The following is a 24,687-nucleotide window of genomic DNA, read 5'->3' as shown; positions in this document are numbered from 1 at the left end:
TGGATCCATTTAAAGACATACAGCCCCCTACAAAAAAGCATGAAAAACGTCTGTTAATGTCCTCCCTGCCTAATCCAGAGAGAGGCATATGCTCTAATTTGAAAAGAACATTAGTTACAGCTTGTCACACAACCAAAGAGGACTCCAGGAGAGAGATTTAAAAATATCTGTGAATGCTTTCCGCTTTGCAAAATTTTTTCTAATTGTCCCAATTACAATTAGCTCAATTCATTAAACATGATTAGCAAAAGACTTGATTCAAAAGTTATTTACTCATGCAACCACATGCAGAGCATTACATTTATTTTTAGTTTTTTCGTGTCATGGACATGCATTGAGTGAAAGTGGCACTCTGCGAACCTGCTCATAATTCCAGTGTGAGCTCAAAGTTGGGCTAATATTCAATTACAATGGATTAGTTGAGAAAAATCCACATCTTAACAGGCTCAAACTGTTAAAGCCGATTCCACGGATATACAAGAAAGAAAAAAAAAAAAAAAAAAGAATCAGCAATCCGCAGCAGACTTCTGGATCAACATTAACACGCTGGAGCGTATTTGTCAGAGACACAATGAGAAGATGCTAATATGGCATCAAATACTTTTGCAAGATGACTGTGCTTCAACTTAATTGACCGCACACACAGGACAAGATGCCAGTGAAAGGGAGAAGAATCATTTCAAAGCAGCAGTGTTACAAGCTCTGTTCTTGAACAGAAGGGTTACAAGCTGAAAAGCCCCAGCTATTATATAGTCTTGAGCCTTTAGGGAGTACTTGAGGAAGTCATAATGGGACTTATCCCTATTTGATATATTCATAATGTATGAAAGCTCTCTAGTAGAGAAAGGCTGTTATAGTCCAGAGGGTACTTTGCCTTCTAGTATAATAAAATAAGTTCTACATTACCAACCTTTTAGTTAGTTTTTTTCCTCCTTTTTTTGTAAAACATGTTTATACAGCTCATTACCACCAAACAGCATTTTGGGCATCACCTCAAATTATCATTAAGAGAGGCTGCAATTAACACCCTAATGTGTACCCTAATCCAATTTGCTTTATGATCCACTAACTTATGCTTTTGTTGAAACAGCCAATTTGCTTCCTTGTTAGGAGGTAAATGATACTGTCAAATTTTGCATTATCTGTTCCATGCCAAGAGGAAAATCTGAAATGTATCTCTGAGATCAATAATCCATTAAATCCTTTTAATGGAATCATAGAAGTTTTGCTTTATTGCACGCTGTATGCAATAACATTTAGTGTTTGTTCCTGTTGTGCTTTTCGTGCATCACAGCAAAGAATGCCTTGAGAACACAGTATGGCTTTATGCAAAACTTACCTTTTCAAGTCCATCCTCCTTCAGACTGATGATGTCCAGGTCGAAATCTGTACGCAGCCCACTTGTCTTGTTGAATGACAGTCTTCCCGTCAAACCATCCCAGTGGGACTGAAAAATAATATATCTACATATTTATACCCATATTCAAATTCACACCAACTCTACCAATGTTATTTGTACGTTGCTTTAGACAAAAGTATCTGCTAAATGATTAAAGAACCAGTGTGTAGGATTTAGTGGTATCTAGCGATGAGGTTGCAGATTGCAAGCAACTGAATACACCAACCCTCGCCCTCCCCTTCCAAGCATGTAGGAGAACCTACGGTGGCTGCAAAATTCACGAAAAATGTTTGTCCATTCTGAGCTACTTTAGAAACATGGCGGTGCAACATGGCGGGCTCCATGGAAGAGGACCTGCTCCCTATGTAGATATAAAGGGCTCATTCTAAGGTAACGAAAACACAACGGTTCTTATTTTCAGATGATTATACACTAATTAAAATTCACTTAGAAATATTATATTCCATTTATGCGAAGTCCGTTCTGCTAGATGCCACTAAATTCTACACACTGCACCTTTAAATATGAACATCATTAATGTAATGTAGAATACTACACATAACACTCTGAACAATCTAATCTAATCAATACTAATCAATAATAACACAATCAATGCAATAAATTGTATATTTTTTAATCTTACAATACCCAATTGTGTCATCAGATTGTGTCAGGCATGTTTATTTAATTCTCTTAAGGTTCTGGCCCTTGTTTATGGTTTTGTTACATCACATTGGTTTATATTGTGAACCCAATATTTTTTCACACGTTGTTGTGAATGTATGCATGCAAAATATTTGGGAAACATTACAACATGTCAACAATATTTAACAAAGAAGCACAGAGAAATGCAGTCAACAAAACACACACACATGCACCTGCCACACACAACAGCCTCTATCTTTCACTGAGAGTAAATTCACACCCACACACACACCCACAGACCAAAAGTACAAACACAAACTGGGCAGGCTGCATTTCCTTTTTTTAATTACATTTTACATTTCAACGCCTCCAATGCACCCCCCCTCCCCACCCCCCTCCTCTCAGACTACGGAGTTAATTAACAACCATCTCCTTTTGCTTGATTCCCCATGAGGGGGGAAAAACACATAACTGCCCCCTATTACGATTCCCTGATAACTGCCACCTCAACACACGTGTGCACAAGCAAACGCACACACTAGTTGCTGCTACACACCTGTTCTTCTCACACTTATGCAAAGAGAAGTATCACATTTCAGCACTGGTGGAGCCAACTATTCTTTTCTGATTGTCATTGTCCTTGATTTTGTCTGGTTTAGTCTCGGCATTTGTATTGTATGCCAAGCCATTGTCGGCGGATTCCCTGTGCCAAGATGTATTTTATTTTATTTACCTTTTTGTCTTTCTTACTGCAAAAGCAGATATTTAAATAACTATCAGTGTCAGTAATAGGTCTTGGTACAATATAGTAGTCTGTCATTTTGTGTCAAAGAGCAGCACTTTTCTGATATTTAAAATCCAAACTGTGTGAACCCTACAGGCTATAACTCTCTCATCTCCTCCCTGTCGCTTGCCAGAACTTGTTGAGAGAAGATTGAAGCTTCAAGAAGAAATTTGTGGCACTCTCCTTTTTTTCAAACCCCCTCATACTTCATTCCATATGGCCTATCGCCACCAAGGTGGGTGGCATGTTCAAACAGCTCTCATTCAGAGAGTGACATAAATGCCTGAGCCACATCACGTCCAAAGGGCCAATTCGACCTTCAGAACATGTCAGGCGCCTGTCTTGAGGCGAACGTAAATCAGACCTAAGTAAGTGTTTTTATAACCAAACACTATGTTGTTTGTACAGTATGTTTGTATGAGGAAAACAATGTCATATTTTCTTGGCTTTAGTCATGATCACTACAAGTCGCTAACATAGCTGCTAATGGTACATCTTGTTAGGACAGCTGACAATGCTCATTGTTTCGGATGACCCTATACACCACACACAATACAATGGTGTGTTTGGCAGACAAGCAGAAACTGTTGCTACAATTCAGAAACAAACCATAGTATTCTTGTGCCAGTTGGGGATGTGTAGATGAGTAAGAGTATAATATGGGACTCACTTTACTCAATAAATTCTAGGTATTGTAGAAATGATTGAAAACAATCACATTGTTTTTATAAGGAGAACAATGGCCTTTTCTCAGCCAAGGTGCTGTATATTTGTACAGATAGCAACCAATATTTACATAGCATTCACAATAATTAGTTGCTAGTTTTATAGACGATGGCAGAATTCTGTAACAGGGCTCTATAAGATTGACCTCTTCGCTTTTGCTTAACCAAAAACTGTAAATCTGCTTGTATGCACTTAAACAGGGTGAGCCGATTCAACCCTCAAGGCACCGGCTTCCTAGAAGTTCACCACTGACGCCCTTCCTCATTTACAAGTCCTCAGAAACTAAAGGAGTAGCAGGGACAATTTGTTATAGGGCCCCACCTGTGCTCACCGAACAAATGATTGCTACAGTAACAATCATGCTATTAAACAGAGGCTTCTCTATCTAGCAAGTCTCTATAGTTTTAAGAAGCAAAGCACGATAACTGTACCCAATTCTGCCATGATCACAAAAAGCAAGCCACAGTGTGCAGCTTGTCTTATCGGATTGGCCAAGTGAGACTGCTTTAGCAGAAGGTGAGAAGAGACACGACACACACCTAATAAAACAATAGAGAGTAGTTGGAAAACTTGCCAACACCTCACTGTTCTCAGTGTATTGCACTGAAGACACAAGTGTTTTATAAGTCCCTTTTTTAGTGCAGTGCACATACGTGAAGCAAGTCCTGAATACACATACATGGATTGCTGTCCTTACTCTTAAACAGAAGGCGAAGGGAAACCAGTTGAGTAGGAAAAACTCTGCCCCATGCCAACTTTCTTTGTAGGTCCCTGATCACCAGAGTGAGCTGAGCATTTGGGTCCAATTCCAACACTGTCTTTTAATATTAATGGAGATGGAGGGCCTGTACGGAAGATCAGGCTTGACTCTGAGACACTGACTGCTGGTTAAGGAGACCCTTGGAGGATAAGCTGTGGCTACATTCTTCAAACTCCCAACTTGCCCATACTTTCTTTCAATGCGGCACTTTAGGGAGGCAAAAGGTTACACTTTTTCTCAGTTTGGGCCTTGACTCTGCCCCTGCTTACTACTGAAGTTACCCCATGGCTTTCTCCTCAAATCCTTGTACCCAAGGCTATGTGGAGAGTGGGTCTTGCTATCATACCATGAGTTTGGGGTCTACCTGCATTCTCTTCACCACATTAGGAGCCACACACCAGCCCACTCTCCCCAGTCTGACTGGACCTTCTATTGTACCTGTAGTACTTCTTATCCTTTGATCCTTTGCCTCTCTCATTGGAGGTAAAGTGCAGGGAAGGCAATAGTACAGTATGACTGCTGTACTTATGTGACATTTGAAGGTGGCCATCCCAGCCACAATGACGACTTACTCTGGCTGTGTAGCCCAATTGAGGTTGCAATTTTCCTCTTTAGTGTGACAACAAGGGAACGAGACTGCAGAGGCAAATGGTGGCACCTTGATAGACAAGTATACTGTCTTGCTCTGGATGGATGAGTAGTGTTCAGGAGATGTACAGCCACTCTATCTCACTGCCACCACAATGAAGGCCCGTGCTGGCCAACAAGCTTGCTAAAACTGGTCACACAGTTTTATGCACTTAGATACATAAAACACTTGTTCAACCATGGAGACCTAGTCTGTGTGGAAAGACTATCTTAACCATGGATTGGGAGGAGAAGTTGTCATCCATTTTGCTTAAGAAAATTGGAGGAGGAGAGGGTTTTAATTCTGCCATTTATATGGACCGCCCCTCGTGGCCATCATTCTTTTACCTCTGTGGTAACCTTAGGTTACCTAAGACAGTTCTGGTTAAAGTGGGATGCCTGTGTAAAATACATCCAGGAAGCTAAAGCTTTCATTTTGCAATAATGGTAATGATTGCAATAATAAGAGGGAAAACTACTGGAATTCCTAGCATTTTTATCATTTCTACACGACACCTTGGACAAATACAAATACAAATGATTTTGTTGGTTGAACAAATCAAGATACAAATAGTAGCATCTCTGCAAACCCTTAATCTGCCATTTTGCACAGGCTTGTTTGTGTATTCTGAGGCACTGTCAGACTCTTGTGTTAGATGAAATAAAAGCAGATTACACAAGTTGTGCTTTCAAAAGGTTACAGTATGTGCTTTCTGGAAAATAGGTTATGAATACAGGGAATTTTTAAAGCTGACAACAACGGTGCTTTGATGTGTCTGTCAAGGCTTGGTTTGCTTTGTATGTGGATATCATTGATTTGCTGGGTAAATATCTAAGTCCCAAATGACTGCATGGTCCTCACTCCACTCCTGTCGTCATGTTCACCACTCAATCAGTATGCTTTAATATAAATAACACTTAAATCAAATAGCAACAGGCCAAAGGTGTCCCATCACCTCTTTGATGAAACTCATGAAGCGCCCTCCAAATCTCCAGGGTTTGTGGCGGTGGCACTGCAGCGAGTTTACAGTCATCTGTGGTGCGTGCTGATATGAGACGGATACAATGTGGACCGCATCATAGGTCAGAGCCGCATCTGTCTGGAATAAGGGGTGAACATTATTTCAGCTGATGTCTGCGGAAAGACATAAATACTTGGGTCACATTCAATCTCATCTTCACACTCATATAGGAGAATCCAAAGGAATTATGATAAAGGGTCCAAAATGAAAGAAAAATAATTAACTTCTCACTCATTTGTTCTCATGTCATCTTTTTGAAACTTAATTTTAGTATTTAAAGTGATTGAGTTTTTGATTTTTTAAGGCTGTTTCAGTACATTAATTAAATTTACAGATCAAATTCTGGATATCAAATACTGTCTATACTGTATAATAATAATTAATCCTCCATTGTATTGCATGAAGGTGTATATGAAGGTATAAATGGCATATCAGCATCATATGTGTTTCTCAACTAATATTTCAGTATACAGTCCTGATTTTGTCTTGTTTACATTACTGATGTAATTGTTAGGAACGTTAGACAGTGGTCTTATTTTGGATTTAGTTTCTGTATTTTGTTAGTCAGTATACTAAAACACCTTACAATTTTGAGAGTGAAAGTGGGTTCTAGTCTTTTTGTTGGGGTGATTTTGTGATATTTATGCGTTTGAACAACAGATTGTGCCTTCAGCAAGTTTATTCCTAAATAATAAAACAGCAAAATGAAAATACATAAACATGCAAAAATGGAAATAAAATTCTTCTTTGCTACATTAATTTACATGAGATTATGAGGGGGATTCTTTATTTGTAATGAAGGATGGGATTTACACATTATTGGCTATATGATATATTAAAAGATTCAAGTAAATGAGCTCCCTTTTAATTATTTTTTAATTTAATTCCAATAATTAATAAAATTTGTCAGGCCTAAATCAGTCAGCTGTTCATTTCCGATGCTATGACGCAAATTGGACCAATTTCTGGCACTCTGGTTTATCATCAATACCTGTACTATAATCAGTATTTATTCCGAGTTACTGACAAAACTAGCTACACAATCTGTGACAGTCTGGATTGTCCTCCAGAACAGCCTGAAGGTATGGATTTATCAACAATGGAAGCCATCTGTAAGGATTTTTCTGTTCTGATGGCATAATAAAATGTTAGCAGATGTTTTGGTAGCACATTCATATATGGACTGAGTGGACCATCGGAGTAAGCTGCTATAATTTTCCTGGAAACATACTGAGACAATAGCACATTATCCATTATAAACTACCCATTTGAACAAGAATGGCCATGGAGGGATGCACCTGGTCAGAAACGATGTTTAGGGAGACTGCTGCATTCAAAGGATAATTGGTATGAGAGGGCTTAATAAATGTTCTCAATGCCATTATATCACCCTGTCTGTACAGTTGAAAGCATAAAAGGGAGGAAAAAAAAAAAACAAAACTATGAATTTGTGCCGTTCTTGCCGATATCTGACCCTGCCATCAGCACACCAGTACAGAACCAGAAATATTTCAGGCGTCATTTTTCTCCTCTTCATTCACTGGGGTTAGGGGATCTCGGCTCGGTGTAGCTTCAGCTTTTTGCTTGAGTAATGTGAGTGAAAACTGGGTTCAAAGTTTGACAGGTTGTCTTTTCTGTGACCCCTTCTATGCCTAAATGTTTTATGAAAGTGTTATTTACATACCTTTTATGTATAAGCTTGACTGATTTTTTTCGTCTTCTAACCTCACAAGACATTTTGCCCACAAGATGCAGTGAATAAATAGGAGACACTGAGCTACACAAACTCCCAGGATATAAACTGTTAATAAGACGCTGGAACCACTCAGTATGGCACCAACGGTCATACTACTTTTAAAATAATCTAAAATATGCATCATTCCCATTTATCATTTACTAGCTGAACCATTCAGATCTGACAACATCCTTCATATGGTTTTTATTTATATGAGCCACAGCCTAGAGGAGTGAGCTGTTCCTAATAAATCAGATGGTGAACCTAAGTGGTTATTGCGCATGGTCATAATGTTAATTTATTAGGTAAAATAGTTTATGGGCTACTTTTAAGGTTAAAACCTTTTTTTTTTTTAACTTGGGCAAAAGACATGATAAATAGATAAAATAGATGTGGTTGCTTTATATTGACATTCTGAGGACTGACTTTAAATGGAATAACACAGAAGTAATAAAACATACCGTCATGATGCCCTCCAGTAGGCCTGAATCAGGTTTAGGTGGAATCTGCCTTTCCATAGACCATTTCTCCACAATGGACGCAACCTGGGGATTATCCACGTTGAGGATGCGGAAGCCAGTCATGTTGACACCACAGAAACGATACGGCTCCAAGTCGATGGCCATCAGGTCCTTTTGAGAGACATCAGTAATGAAGGATAGATTCTCATTTAGTCTGCCGGCACCAAGCATCTTTGTGTTAAGTTTTATCCTGGATGCGTTCTCCTCACATGAAAAGAGAATGACGCAGTATCTGATTAAAGAGATACTATATTAAGAACAAATAAAGTGGAAGGAGGGAGAAATATTGTAGTTTTCAATGTCAACTCAGGAGATTTAAGTATGGTGTCTGAAGCAGTGTCTGTAATAAATGGAATCTAAAAAGGCTCTGGTGGCTGAGTCGCAAATCCTTTTAGAAATGACAAATTGTTATTTTCTTGTAGTTACATAATGAGGAATTGTAAATTATAATGCACAAACAAAAGCTTAAGATATATTTTGTCCTTCTTAATTATCTTAATGTAAAAGAATCTTTATAGGTGCAATTGTCTTATTTTGGGAAGATTCAAATTTTTGTTTATAGCTCAAAAAAAATTAAAAAAAAACAAGAAAAAAAACACCAGTTCTGTTGGATCATATTAATAATTCATCACTTGCATTCCCTTGGCAACATCTAAGCAAAAAGCAATTCAATTTAAGCCGCTGTAATTTCTGGGGCAGCCATTGTAGCTGAAGTGTGAAGTCACATGTTGACACATGTCGTGTCGGAATGGGCCAGGGGGCTTGGAAAAGACATTTGGATGAACATAGATATTTCATTAGCACCCTGTGGGTTTAGCGCTGGGGGAATGAGAGCATGTAAGACACTTACTAAAAACGGTCGCCGCCAGTCACTGAAATATTTCTCCTTTTTTTTTTTTTTTTCTTTCTCACTGCAGTACAGTACTCTCTTTTATGAGCAGAGATCAAAGTAAATCACCATTGTTCTATATGACATTCAGAAATGCTCTGTAAAGTAGATCAGGTTACAAGTTTCTTGGCTTTGAAGCTAAGAATACAAACTAACTGGGACATAATTGTTTGTAGAAATACAATTCATCTTCTGTGACTTCCTCATTTCTGTTGGAGCATTTTGGGATGTCAGAAAAGTAACTTGTTCCAATTATAAGTTCACTTTTTGCAGTGCTGCCTTGTAAGTACACATATAACACAAAATCAACATAATCCTACAACAGCATTACACTGAAATCTTTACCCGAAGAGCATGCTGCATCTCTCTCGCTCTCTCTCTCTCTGAGTGTGTACAGAAGTGTGATGGAGGTGGCAAACATAAAGTTTTCAGCTTTAGGTTTTTAGAGATAGCAATGTAGGATGGCAAGGCAGGAGCTATGACAGACTCATTTCAAAGGACAAGGAAGTTATTACCCCATACCACTCTGCTGTTGCCTTTTCACGCTCTAATAAGTCGGCATTCCCCTCACCTCAGAAGATGAAACACAGACATCAGTGAAAACTATCGAGAGGAAATTCTATTGCCATGTATACTATGCAAGTATTCATCATATTTGGATCAAATCAAGAGGCCAGGTACAATCTTCTTAATGGTGTGTCTATCAATATGAAAGTGTATTGCAGCTTTAGATAGATACCACACAATAAATAACATACTGATTCCATAGGGATAGCCCGCCTTTGTGAGAAATACTGTTGTTGCAGAAGAATTACATCAAATAAAAGTTTATCCTTAAGTAAATATTTTCCAGTTCCGTCTGCTTGGAAACTGGTAAACTGAAAAACATAAACCAATACACTGGCAATAAAAAGGAGGTTTGGATTTCCCTATTAAAGCGATAGACATGCTACAGAAACATGATGCATGGCAGAACAATGTCATTGCCACGCTGTCGAGCGTGAAAGATGACACACATCGTGCCTGGGCCTCTATGTCATATCGCATTATCACCCCAGACTGGCCAAGTCCATAGAGACAGAGAGTGTGTGTGCATGAGAGAGGCAGAAACAGAGACAATAACAGAGAGTGAAAGGAACAGCATAGAACATGCTGGTATTCATTTCCATTCAGTCTGTTTGTCACCAGATAGCGAGCATCTCAGTTGAAGAGCAGCAGCGGCTCCCTGCTGGGTCTGCTTGTATTAGTCAGACGAGATCATTTTATAAGAACGAGAACTTAAAATGCTCAAGATGGGAATGAAACGGTAACATACCCAAGTTACATTAAACTCATCTGATGCTTAAAAAATCATGTTCAAATCTGAATCATTTATGATTTTAAAGGATAATGTTTCTCATATTCTACATCTTTTATTGTCAACAAACCTCATGGAAACACCAAAAGATGTTAAATGTGTTAGTTTGTCTCACAATACAACTTCCCCAGCTTTTCTTTGGCACTCAGCCCCGAGTCCATCCATATATTTATGTTTTAAAAAGGTCTAAAAAATTATGCAAAATGAAAATAGTACATTTGTTGCAGAATATTTTCAGCCACCAATTTGGTGTGCTAGAAAGTATTTACAGTAGCAGGATGATGTATGTGGGATCCACTTAAAATAAGCCACGTTATGATAAACCCATGTGTATCATTATAATGGAACAACCAGTGCAACGATGTGCCTCACTTTGGAAGTCTATGGCACAGAGGAATAAGCTATATCAGGCTTTGGCTACACACATGTATATGTACAATGCAGCATACTGTTAGCAGATAAGCAGATCAGTCTTTTCATGTGAATTGGTGACTGTAAGAAAAATGTAGAATAATATCACACATATGCTTTAAATGGGCCAACGGAGAATGATGACGTATTTTTTGAGCTTATAAATTACAGGCATATACACATATATTTTGTAATTTAGGAGACTGACATGTAGATGAAAAGTAAACATTGTTTCTCACTTCATTGCTGAAATCATAATTTAAAATATAGCCCTGTTTTATTCCTGTTTTTATTTGTGTAAACAAACCTTTGTCTGAACTCAGCAACTTAGACTTGGCTGTTCTCTAGTCTGTGTACTCTGTTAAAAGCCCTGTCAATAAATTTGGGAGTAATTGGGAGTAGGTTTTGAATTTTCATGTGTTCAATTTTCCTGGTGGAGTGCTACCATTTTGTTCACATTTTGATGACTTCTGCTTTAAAAATATATGGCATTTAATTTAATTATTTTTCCTCTAAAAGCTCACAGAAGACCAATTTTAGTCGTTTTAAAAATTGGAAGTCACATTTAGTTTTGAATCTTATGCTGTCTTTTTTATACTGCCACCTCAAAGCCTCCTGTTGACTTTACTATAAAGAAGAGTGTTTACCACAGCACACTGAAGACTCCATTATGCTTCCGGCTTGTCAAACAAAATTGATATTATGGACTGGATCCAAACCCCATTGGCAATTAGCCACTATTCATCAAAAACTAAAGCAGTGGGGAGATGAGAACAAACGAGACTCTATTTGCATTAACAAGCATGGTACATTACCAGAGTGGTGAAGATATAGTGGTAATACTCTGTCATCATCCCCATGGTCTGGGCCTGGAAGCATACAGAGACAGAGGATGGGAAAGAAAGGTGTGAAAGGATGGAGACAGGGTAGAGAAAGCAGTCATTTTGTAATGTCAGAGCATTTTATAATCAATAGCACAGTCAGAACAAACAATGCTAAAGAGATGCAGGAAAAGACTTTCATCAGTAAAGAAAAAATAGCCAGGCTTTAATGAGCATACTGACTAACATGCTGTTCATTTTGTGGGCAAGTTCCTCCCGTATCTCTTGTTGGAATTTCTGCACCATATGCGGTCCAAAGAATTATAGAATAGCAACAGTACTTGATGCTTTTTCTATGCATTTAAATGGTTTGCAATGGCTCAGAGCATGGGACATTATCCTAGCAGAGAAAAGAGCCTTCAATCAAAAGAGCTCTGTAATATTTGCCTCATATCCGAACACTCCATCACTGCCACTTGTTTCACTCAATCTACATTCAAAGGCCCCGCATTCCCCTGGCGGCTGTGCTTCCCATTTAATTGTACCATCTGTTGTGGAAAAAAAAAAGAAAAGCCAAGGTTATGTAAATAAGATGTTGTGCTTATGTGGAGGCAAATTCACTTCTCCGTCTATAGACATCAAGCCAAATGCATGACATTGAAACTTTGTGTCATGTTTTGTATTGTAAGTAGGGGTTTTTCATTAATTAAAGTAATCTCTCCACTGCTGCTGGATGAATTTACAGTATGATACAACATAATTCTGTCAGCACAGAACTATGTTTTATTTCTGTTCTTCATCAACCCCTTATTTTAGTAAACTCCCTGAAATCCCTGTTTCCACCAACTGCAGGGTCACATCACAAATTAAAAAAACACATGACAACAAAGGGCAAAGGGAGTTTTTTTTTCTTTTTTTAAAAAACACCACAGACATGCTTCCAATTTTCTCCCATCCAATCTAAGAGGGAATATAACCTGACAGAGGTACGTTGAGAGCAGGTGAGCTTGTCAGAGTGAAGATAGGACTCAATGTATTTTTTTCAGAATCAGGGCATGACAAAAGAAATATTTCAAGGGCATAATACAATGCTTCAGATGTGATATTTAAAGTCTTTTAAAAACACAGTAGCTTCTGATCCACTTTCTCACACATGCACCTGCAGTACCAATCAAAGTCACATTACACTTAAATTAAATGTGTCCAATTTCCATTCATTGTCTTAGACTGGGGCAACCTTTTCATAAAGCTGTAAATTAGTCTGCACATCTTAGATACTCTAGTTCAGTAGCTGACAAATTTTGTCACTGCTGCCTGTAGTGACAAAGTGGTTTAAGTCATTTTTTAAAAAGAAAAGAACTTAAAATTTCATTATTCTTTTTTTGTTTTTAGGTACAACTTTTTGCTTTTATTAGTGGTTTTCTTACATTTTGATGATAATTAACTGAATATCTTTGTGTCTTGGTCGAATAAGTCGAATAAGAATATGTCAGGTGTGACTCTTGGAACGCAATGGGCATTTTTCTGTATTCCCTGACATTTTACAGACTGAATGATTAATCACTTAACTGAAAAAGTAATTGGCTGATTGATTGATAATGATCACTACCATTAGTTGCAGCCCTAATCTATATCGAATGATTGTGATGGGGTTATATCTAATCCTGCATTTTTATGAATTAAATCTGCACAGAGTATAATGCATTTTATAACAAAGCAAACCTTTCAATTAAAAGCTCATATACAGTACAATATTAGAGTATTAGAGTAACATAATCTTTCTGTGATGCACATATAGGGCTCTGTTTTAACTGATCAATGGTGCACAAAAGGGAATCAAAGCTGCATAATGCTGATGCACTAAACCTTTGGTCATTTTGTAACCAAACACAGTAGGTGTGTTATTCTTGGCATCACTCAAAACCAATTACCCTTGTGCACCACTACAGTTTACTCATGGAAGAGAAATGTTTTGAGCATTTTTGCGCTTCAAAACTTTCTCTCGCTTCTTCTCTCAAGAGGACACTGATTTCTTTGCGCGAGATGTGCAGACTGGCCATGAGCAGATATGTGTCACTTTAGATCTCAATAACTTGGGAGGATTGAGTTATTTAAATAACTTGGGAGGAGATGATGCATTTGGTAAACATGTTAACAGAAACTGACAGCAAACTGAACGGGGGGGGGGGGGGGGGGGGGGGGGGGGGGGTCCACCAGCCTGTTCCCGACATCTATACAGCATCAGGCCACCTACACAATCTGTACTCTTGTGCATCATACTGACAGTTCTTTGTTGACTGACAATTATTCATGTCAATGAAAAACTGACGGAAAATTAAGTAGTGAGGTGCTGTGTCACAAGCAGACATATAAATAATTGCTTTTGATGCATTTTCTTCAACTAATATAGATCCACATATAACATATGTATATGCAGTTTTGTTAATGAGCTGCCCTACAATCCATTGCAAAGATAGAGGGAAACAAAAATCCACAATGGCACAGATGCATCAATTGGTGAACGCCCACGATTCATTGTAAGATCTACACATCATAAAGTGGAAATCTGCCTACTCCCTGACACCAAAATTTAACTGCCGCTTAATTGTTACTGACACACCTTCTGCTGCTGCTCTGCTCCCACCTAGATGCTACCAAGTTCTTGGCAAGCCAAAGCCTCCATATTTTTATTCACAACAAATCTGATAAGAATCAACTGGTGTCGGAGACAGCTGTGTGGAACTGGACCACATGCTCTCATATGTTTGGCCATGCTAAGCTAAGATCTGACAACAGGAGGATCTGCATGCCACACTCTGTGGGCTTCACACTCACCTGTTTGAGAATCTGTGCAGCCATGTGGTGGCTGCAGTCAAAGATGATGCGGAACTCCCTACTTCTCTTCATTTCTTTGAGAAGGGGTCTGGTGTCCTGCGTGTCGATAGGAAGCTGACGGATCTTTAGCCTGATGTTGTACCTGGATGGGGCCATTATCAGCTCCTGTAGTCTTATCAGACCTGAAGAACAGAAACAGCACAAATGTTAATGACTAACAATATCACAAAGAAAGTAGCTTTGATGTTAAACACAATTAGGACTTAGATTTCTTAAATTATTCTTTGCACATGTTCATGGTGTTTGTAGGAATACAGTAACATTATATAACAATATAATAGTTTGTTCACCTGTGCTGTCATCGTATACAACAGTAGCTGTTTTCCATTTGAGAAACTGCACAAGGTCCAAGATAGCATAGCTCAGTGATGAGTAATCCGGGTATAAATTGGCATAAAAGGTGTCCCTGTTGTCCATAGGATGATGTTTCCACCGCACCTGGATGTGCGGCACTTCCAATGCGTTGCAGATGGACTGCACAGCATTAGACGATGAACTATGTGAGGGCCCAAATATTGCAACCACACCTAAAGACAGCTGGTCGCAAGCTAGAGAAGAGCAAGAAAAGAAAGCTTGAGAAGAAAGTGTGTCACCTTTTCAGTCAGTTCAGTGAGGATTTCAAAGAATTTAAAGTGTGTTAAACTAAATGCAAGACTTTATCTTGAGATCCAAAAATCAATCATGGTTATCAAACTAATCTTTGATGTTTTGTTGTTTTTTTGCCTGACCATATTCGTGCAGTCATCCACTCTACTCGCTGAATAAACACAGAGACAAGGGACTCACCTTTTCTCGATGCCTCAAAGCTGTCGTAGATATTAATCCTCTGTATGTCATATGTTAATGTTGTGTTTGGCAATAAAGTCCTGTTTCTGTTAATGTTATTGACAGCAAATTTAAAGGCAAGCTCCTCAGCACTGACGAGTGAAACAGGTCCATCTGTTTGTTCAAAAATCCCACCTGAAAAGCAAAAGAGAGACAGAGACACGTGGCCCATGACAATCGGTCTCAAACATAGTCACAAGCACAAGGAGAAACACACAGACACTATTCCAGGTAGGACTAAATGGAGAAAAATATTGAGAGGTATTTGCACTTAAGACTAGCAGTGAGGGGAGCAGTGCTCATTACACGAGGTATTAAATTTGCTCAGCAAACATGGAGCAACCCTCTCCATTTTCAGGGAATGCTCAAGAAACCAATATCAGCTTTGAAGTCCAAAGCCATAATGGATTTAAGGACTCTGTTTGTGTGTTTGTGTGTTTGTGTGTGTGTGTGTGTGTGTGTGTCTGTCTGTCTGACTGTCTGTCCGCTCCATCAGGACAGCAGCATATCTCAAGCTCTTAAGATGTCCTTTTATTTCCCCAGAACACCACGTTGGTGGAGCAGATAACTGGACTTCAGCACTCTTCTTTTACATAAATTTCAAAGGAAAGTATTTTTCCATTTTTTAGATGAGCTGGCCCACTGCTCAAAACATGTCTGTATGTACATCAAAGTAGAGCATCACTTGAGTGGTGTGGTGATGTGTATCAGACCATCATCATGTACTACAAAAACTTCTTCAATAGTTTTCCAGATGAATGCGGTTTTTCATGATATGTTGGACCTATAGGACAAATATAGCTAATTAAGCTAAAATAATCAAAAAGTTAAATTCAATTTAGGTCATTTAAATAGGCACTGAACAGTACCATCCAACTTCTATAGCTTTGAGAAAATAACCTTTTATGATGTTATCTCACTTTGGGTTTGGAGACTTTAGAGAGATGAGCATTTAATGAGCAGGAGAGTCAAACAAAATCATTAGTTGGACTATGGGAAATGTAGTATTCAGTGTGTTCAGTGTTTTGGGGGCTTAACTATACTAGAGAATAAAGGTTTTACAACTTCATGGGAATGCAATTGTAAATCTCTGGAGTACCCCTTTAAATGTGACAAACAAAAACATCATACTCTGAATTGTCCTTATCTTAGGAAATGCAGCCAAAAGAGTCATGTCCGTATGTATGGCTGCAACTAAAGATTATTTTCATTATTGATTAATTTGCCGATTATTTTTTTTTGATCAATCAATTAGTTATTTGGTCCATAAGATGTCAGAAAATAGTAAAAAAATGCCCATTATTAATCTCCACAGCCCAAGGTGACGTCTTCAAATGTCTTGTGTTGTCTGACCAAAAGTCCTAAAACCACTCAGTTCACCATCACAGAAGACAGAGTAAAACATAAAATCCTTGGAACCAGCAAATTTTGGGCATTTTGCTTGAAAAATGACAAAAAAAGATTATTCGATTATCAAAATAGTTGCCGGTTCATTTTCTGTGGATTGATTTATTGATTAATCAACTAGTTGTTACAGCTCTAAACATATGAACACTGACCCATTTATTGAAGTATACATGAAGTCAAGTTTGACATCTGACCAAGCCAGTGCTTACTCTGCACAGATTTTCATGCATATTAAAATCTTCATAGGACTTTATATAACATGGGGTTGGTGGAGTGAATGGTTACTGCACATGCCACATTACTGCTTAGTCTGATTCGACTCCAGCCAGGGACCTTTGCTGTATGTCATACTTAAAAAAAAAAAAAAAACCAAGAAAAAACAATTGGTATTAATTATGTTACACTATAACGTACCCACGCAGTCTCCTTAATGTACAAAAACACAGAACACAGAATATTCAATGTCATGACTAATTTCTTTGGCGATATTTGACTGTCACGTCCTCTACATCAAACATTAAATGATTCTAAGTTCCCATATTTATATGTAATTGGCAGAGTAACAAAAATTATGTGAATTGTCAAATATAAGACAACAAAGTCCCTCTGTGGCTCAGCTGAAGCCTTTAAGAAGACAGTTTAGACAGCTTCTCAAAAGATGCCTGTAGGAACATCAGCTTATGGAGAGACTGGCTCCTCCACCTCCACTCTCATCATATTACCAATTTAAATAACAAAGCAAAATGTCGCTGCCATCTTTCATCAATTCTGGAAAAAAAAAAAAAAACCTTCACTGACATCAAAATTTGTTCCTAATGTGTGCACTTAAGTTGAACTTCATGTGTGCTATAGAGACCTTTTAAGACCTGCTTTTTTTGCATTGAGAGGACACAGTTTTAAACACTCAGATCGCCGCAGTAGATGTCTAATATCTCTACACATAACTTCTGCCAGGAACATTAAATGATTATATGACCATTTTTGTTGGTGTTACACAGTATTTGGCTGCTAATAATTCCCACCCTGCATCATCATTATACACTAATGTATTTTCAAATATTCTGTAGTGTCCCTTGTTGGTTTGATTAAGTGCAGTTATTGATCACGCTTCAGCCATTCCCCCTGGTATTTTCCCCGGTATAGAATATATAATATTAATATATACGGCTTGCAAACAATGAATGGAAGGGAGTATAGAGCTTCTTTTTCTTGAAAAAAATGTTTTAAGTGTTTTAAATATGGTAAATTAGGTGTACTTTACCACTGAATGCATGATCCAAACTGTAATTGGATCCATATGCATATCATGACATTATTACATAGTAGAGGGCACAGACAAATCAGTCAAAAGGCTTTTGTTTTTGTTTATTTAAACTTTACTGACTTGACTATTCTAATTGGCCAAAAAAAAAATCCAAAAGCTTTTCGACCCAGTGGGATTTAAAGAGGACAAAATAGCCTATTTCATTATATTTAATTTGTGTTTTTGATTTTTCACACACATAGTCTAGTTGGCAAATACAGCCTGCCAGCCCAGCATTATTTCAGTAATCCTAGAGAATACCTGGTTGCAGAGAGCTAGGCTTGGAAATGGCACCTGTGACCTGCTGATGCCCCCTGAATAGACACCCAGTGCTTGGATCAAAGAATCACACACCTCTGTTACTGTGGGCAATTCTGGAAGCTGAGCTCATCTTCTTTTTTTTTTTAATGTTCGAAATAAAGTTTATTCAATTCACTTCAATTCAATTCATCTTACTATTTATGACTCAAAGCCTCCCTGGGTTGCGAGGGGATGTGATGCATAAACCTCCCAGTGGAATGTGTCACATTAAAATAAATGAATCCCTCCATTTCATGGGGAAATCTCATTAGAGTACATTAAGTAATTGCTGGAGTATATAGTAATTTGACTGTTAAGAGGATAAAATGTGCATTGTGCAGAAGCACTTTAACAAATTTAATAAACAGAGGGAAACCTGCTCCTTGGGAGGAAAAATCCTGGAGATAATTTGCTTTGCCCTTTTCAGAAATCTGCCATAAGCACAATAGCAAGGCTTAATGTACAAGTGCTCCCTGAACTCCATCAAATAAGGGATAACCACTACTTTTTTAGCATCGCACAAAATTTACTCATTGATGTAGGGATTGTAATATTATGGAACATGTTTACAAGTTTTCATTTAAGCAACCAAACTGAATGTCTGTTATTGCAGTGGGCAGGCACAAATTGAGATGCATGAATTTCAGACTTGTTCATGTGAATCTCAGTCAAAAGGCTTCAAATTAGCATGTCTCCAATAGACAAGAACACAAAGGCCTTTAATTAGTCTCTAAGGTCCTACCACAATATATAAATCAGCCACTAATTGCGGCTGTTTCCATAATTTGTCCTTTGAGGACTTTGTGGATCAGCTCCATTCCAAAGCCACATACGGATGTGTGTGGAGGAAGGAGAATTCACATTAATCTCCTAACTGCAGAAAGTAAAACCATCAAAATGTACAGACATTGAGCGTCTAAGGATAGAGCATGTTGTATTACTGTAGTAGGAGCAACTGCTTTAGCACTGGTACTATATACTATAAATGTTGAAATGTTATACTTCAGTATAATATTATAGTGTAGAATTAACTAATTAACTGCAAGTAAAGCTAGTCAACCAAGCTACCCTTGATTATTCCAGTTATCAATCAGTGTCAGTGTATCAAGATAATCTCCTTATTTCTTGCTTAAATTACAAATACGCATTGCTGGTTTTACCTCAAGGCTCCAGCAATATTAACTAAAATAAATAAAGCACAGCCTGAGACAGGCGTCTGTTGCTGATAAAGTGTATCCCAGCGGTGGTATAATGGGTCTCCATATCTATTATAACATATCTGTTAAGCTTCCCAGATTTGTACATCTAGTTACACAAAGCAAAGGTATCAAGAAAGTACAAAAACAGGATATATAGTATGAAAGAGAGCAGGAAAATGTTAGATGAATACAGGCTGTATTATAGTTTTAAATATTAATATTAGAGCAAGAGCACAAATTCAGAAACATTTAAAAACAATTCACCTGACAAATATGACTAAGGAGTGGATTACAAGTTGATAAAATGTTATTATTTAAATTAATAAATTAAACATTAAAGAACTAATTGGCCTGCATACAAATGGAAGTATTTATAAATCTGTGGAGTAAATGGAAATCAAGTTGAATTTTATTCTCACATAGAAAACTGTGGGTGCAGGGAAGTCAAGGCCTAAAGGAACTAACAGACATGCGGTGCCAAGTCAAAATCAGAGGTTTCACATTTCAGCTGTACATGCCCTTGAAAAAATCCATGTTGTAGCATGAAAGCCCCACATGTTATGTACCCGCAAACAACGTGGGCAAGTGCACAAGCGTAAACCCACCCTCTGCTGTTATGTGGTGGCAGACTGCCTGCAAGCCAGCTTAGCTGGTAAGGTTGGAATCATCTGGGCTCCACTGAAAATACTTATTTTTAACATTTAGTGCATTTACAGACTTCAAAGAGTATGATCTGAGTGACAGAATGACAGTCTGCCAAAACAAAGCAACATTAAAATAGAAGGATGCTGGGGGTTGTTTTTGCTATTTTTGCTTTTTGGTTTCTTACTTTTCCCACAATATGATAAAGTTATACATTGTCCAACTGGGAAGGTAGACTCCTATCAGATATTATAATTTTTTAACTGCTGTCAGACGTGTGTGGACTAATCTCTGTGGTTAGAGAAACACATTGCATTTTGCAAAAAATTTGCATTTTTTATTTCATTATCTTGAATGCTGGATGCATGCAGTGAGTTATTGAACTTGAAAGCTGCTGTGAGTTAGGATGGAGTCATCCAAGGACCTGCAGTATATAGTGTATGTTGTTTTGAATTTTGAATTTAATACCTGAGATTGTCATCCAATTGTTTTGGCTTACATCCAAGACTAGAGAAGTCATACTTGTTTGTGATGTAATGTAAACAGTGGGGTTTATAAGAATGTGTTTGTCCCTGTCCTTAGAACAACCAGTCACACAACAACACAATCATAACAGATTAAGATCCATAGTCTCAAGGAATCAGAAAGTTTTGATTTTCAGCTTGAAAATCTCTGAAAATCATTTCTAGTTTAAACAGCTAACTGGATGTTTTGTTTTTTTTCCCCGTTGTTTCTTTCCAACAAAATGTGTACTTAAATAAATGCAATACCCAATAATTTAAAAGCGAGGGAAGGTCATTTTTGGTATCTGCACTTTTTACTACTAAGGTAAATACTGTGATACTGTTGCCCTTGTGCAATGATCAAAGATCTTTTCTTTTCTGCTAAGCAAGTGTCTGACCTTCCTTCCTTACAACAACATTGAATTTTATTCCATTGCCTCACTTGTCCTTTTAAGCCTGGGTAACACCACATTTTGGAAGATTTCCATTGATTTCATTGGGCCCTGCTTTAGAAGAAATTAACAACAAATGGAACATGTAAATGATTACAGTACCTTTGCATAGCTGCAAGTTAAAATATGAGAGGATAAACAATTCGACAGTATATATTTACAATAGAAATCCATAATCCATTGTATAGATTGAGTAGATAGCTAGATGCGGTATATTCATACATATTTTATTTTCATTGCCCTCCATTGTATGATACATTGAGCTTGTTAAAACAAACTCCTTGCTGCCAGACGAACCAATGCAGAAGCCCAAACAATGAAACTAGCTCATTATGCTCTTGGATACATTTGTGCTCGCCCACTGCATTTCTGAGTGTTGCTCTTTTGTACTTTCTTTTCACTGGTGGGATTCCCAATCTCCCTGTGAATAGCTTCCTGTCTCCCTGGATATGTAACAGCACTCAGTTTCACAATGATGGCAGCAAACAATGACCGGCACAAAGCACAGACAAACCACCATGAACATTCGGAAATGCAGCCAATTTCGGGAAGAATATGTTCCTTCATAATTATGGGTAACAACACAACACTAGGGACTAACTGTTATACAATGATGATACCAGTATTTAAGTTAGCCAGTACTGTGTCACACGTAGCAAACATGCAGGCCTGTAAATCTGTTACATTTAATCAATGATTAGTATCATGAGAGGAAATTAACGGTGCTGGTTAATTAATGGTGGCGGGCAGCATGTTGGCTCATTAGTTAGCAAAGTAACCTCACCGCAAGAAAGTTCTGGGTTTGATCTTGGCCTTGGTTTCTCTCAACATGCACGCTTGAGTCCCCCCCCCCCACTGCTCTGGTTTCCTCCCGCAGTCCAAACACATGCAGGTCGGGTAAATCTAACACGCTAAATTGTCTACACTGTAGGCATTAGTGTAGATGTCTATGTTTTAGACATGCCATGCCTTTCCTCCCAATGGTCCAATCCCTCTGTAAGCCTTATCAAAAATAAGCAGTTGAGGAGCACAATTGAAGAGATGAATCTAGTGAATAGTTCACTCACTTATGTTTTAAAATCTTGCAAAACATCAACAATTAAAGAAACAAAATGATAGTAAATACATATGATGTACGCATGTAGAAACATGTAAGAAACCTATGAAATAAACATTACTGATAGAAAATTATGTTGCTCTGGCCTGTTTTGTGATACACAGTATGTTGGTGTGGTGTAGAATAGCAACGGACCACTTTCTAATCTGAAGGATTTGTCTATGTGCATCATTTGGCTACATATTCATTTTAACAGGTTGTGTTTATTGGCTTGATCAAAGTGTTACCTTTGGGATTATTAAGGGTTACTACTGTTGATGGTGTTTAATCCAAACGTGTGATACTGTTAGTGTAATAGCGACTGACAGGTATCTGCTGACATGCTAATGTTTTCACATATGTTAATTGCAAAATGCCACAAATGATGTTGTGTACAAATTAATGGTGTAAAGGACATGCAAGTTTGATGAATGAATTGTAATTATGGAAGTTTGAAAAAATATTAAGTTTTTTTTATCTGTGTGCGTGACTGTGCTTGTGTGTGTGAGAGATCACCTTGCTTAAGACAAATTGTGACAAAAACAGCACATTGACAAAATTAGCATTTAAAACTTTTTGCTGAGATTTTAAAAAGATGTAAAATATATAACTTTATTATGTTTTTATCTTTAGTCTTACCAATGTCATGGTTATGTTTGCAGACATAAGATAAAAAAGATGTTGGGACCAAACAAAGTGTACTTATATTTTAGTAGACTGTGTTTTCCTTGAGAGCTCAACGCATTTAGTTTACAAACCCTACTGACTTTACTGTTGGTAATGTGAATGATTACATTACATAAATAAACGAAAGAATGTCATAACTATAGTTAAAGGATGACACGGGCCATGTCATTGTTGGCATTTGCTGTTGCATAAGTGTTTGTGTTCACTGATAATGCATGTGTGTGGGATTTAGTTGCATCTCGCAGTGACTTTGCAGATTGCAACCAACTGAATACCACCTCTCACCCCTCCAAGTGAAGGCCGTGAAACTTGTAAAAAATGCGAAAGGCCCTCTCTAGAGCCAGTATTTGGTTTGTCCATTTTGGGCTACTGTAGAAAAATGGCGGTGCAACTTGGCAGGCTTGTGGTTACAAAGGAATTTGTGTTCCCTGGCATTGTAATCATGTTCAAATGTTTGATGCATTCAAACATCACCATGTAGTGGGAACATACTGAAACAATACATCTTAGGATTGTGTAATATATCAAATACTGATATGAATCTGTCATTAACATAACATAATTAACAGTATGTAATCTCTAATCATGTAAAATGAACTGCATGTTTATCATACTATTTAAATATTAACATCAGTTTCATTATTATAATCAATAATTAACTTGATAACTATCATTCATTGACTTTATTGCGCATGATATTTAGTGAATGTGTAACTCTGTCTCTTATAACCTACCAACACCTGGTAAACATAGTAAATAATATATTATTATGACTGGTTATTTCAAATGATATCACTGGGCTGATGGTCTAATCAAAGCAGAATAGGAATATTAGCCTTTCAAATTAGCCCTGACAAATGATCCGCCATAATTTCAACATGAACCATGATGGCAGTAAGGAGATGTTGCTTATTCATAACCAGGACTTTGAATTCATTGATTGTTGAATCATTCTGTACCAGATACTGGCAACTTCACCAGGAGAGGTTTCCTTTTTCAGCACTACAATAACTAATTTGATTATTTATCTTATTCAAATAATAAAAACAAGACATTTTATGACTTATGTTGGATGATATCCTTAATACCTAATTTAATGCACTTGTGTCAAGTTTAACATGGAAATATTTGAGTATTCACACATTTTATTGTTTAACCTATTTTTGTATTTACTACAATTTGATGGCAAAACATGATAGTGGAACAAAGATATGAACATTAATACCATTTTATCACACAACCTTCAAATATGAAGGAATGAACATTCAGTTCAGCTGTAAAGCTGATTTTAAAAAGTAAATGCCAAAAACATTCTGAATCATCAAGGCAGCTTCAGTTCCTGTGTGCAAACGTGGCATCTGGTCTAAATTTGATTGTACTCTCAATGTGTGAAAAACTTAATTCCAAAATTCACCACTTCAAAAACCATGAAACCAACAGCTACTAAACTGCAGATATAAACGTTTCTTATAAAGGATTATTTTTGAAGTTATTAGTGTTAGAACAACTGCACTGTGATGGGTATGACCGTCTTCTGCTGTTTGAAACATCAAGTAATAAACATCAGGTAAAATATTTGCCACCTGGTGTACTAAAAAACCCTTTATATATTCACAGTGAGACATATTTCTAGCAGGTTCAATCACATACGCATGCACACTATTTATTCTTGCCACATACT

The 24,687-nt window shown here is 37.5% G+C and overlaps 1 protein-coding gene across 1 annotated transcript in view; it reads right to left on the bottom strand.

Annotated features, from left to right (window-relative positions):
* LOC122987452 (glutamate receptor ionotropic, kainate 3) overlaps positions 1 to 24,687 on the bottom strand; it is a 106,271-nt gene that overhangs the window by 29,530 nt on the left and 52,054 nt on the right. The window contains exons 2-8 of the mRNA XM_044359348.1: positions 15,379 to 15,552; positions 14,883 to 15,140; positions 14,533 to 14,714; positions 11,692 to 11,745; positions 8,160 to 8,330; positions 5,898 to 6,041; positions 1,340 to 1,447 (exon numbers count right to left, since the gene is read on the bottom strand). Coding sequence (XP_044215283.1) covers positions 1,340 to 1,447; positions 5,898 to 6,041; positions 8,160 to 8,330; positions 11,692 to 11,745; positions 14,533 to 14,714; positions 14,883 to 15,140; positions 15,379 to 15,552 — 1,091 coding nt within the window. The remainder of the gene's footprint in view (positions 1 to 1,339; positions 1,448 to 5,897; positions 6,042 to 8,159; positions 8,331 to 11,691; positions 11,746 to 14,532; positions 14,715 to 14,882; positions 15,141 to 15,378; positions 15,553 to 24,687) is intronic.

This window comes from Thunnus albacares, chromosome 8 (assembly GCF_914725855.1).
Source record: "Thunnus albacares chromosome 8, fThuAlb1.1, whole genome shotgun sequence".
NCBI classification, from domain to species: domain Eukaryota; kingdom Metazoa; phylum Chordata; class Actinopteri; order Scombriformes; family Scombridae; genus Thunnus; species Thunnus albacares.
Note: the sequence above shows the minus strand (reverse complement) of the source record. Positions and strands in the feature narration are given on the sequence as shown.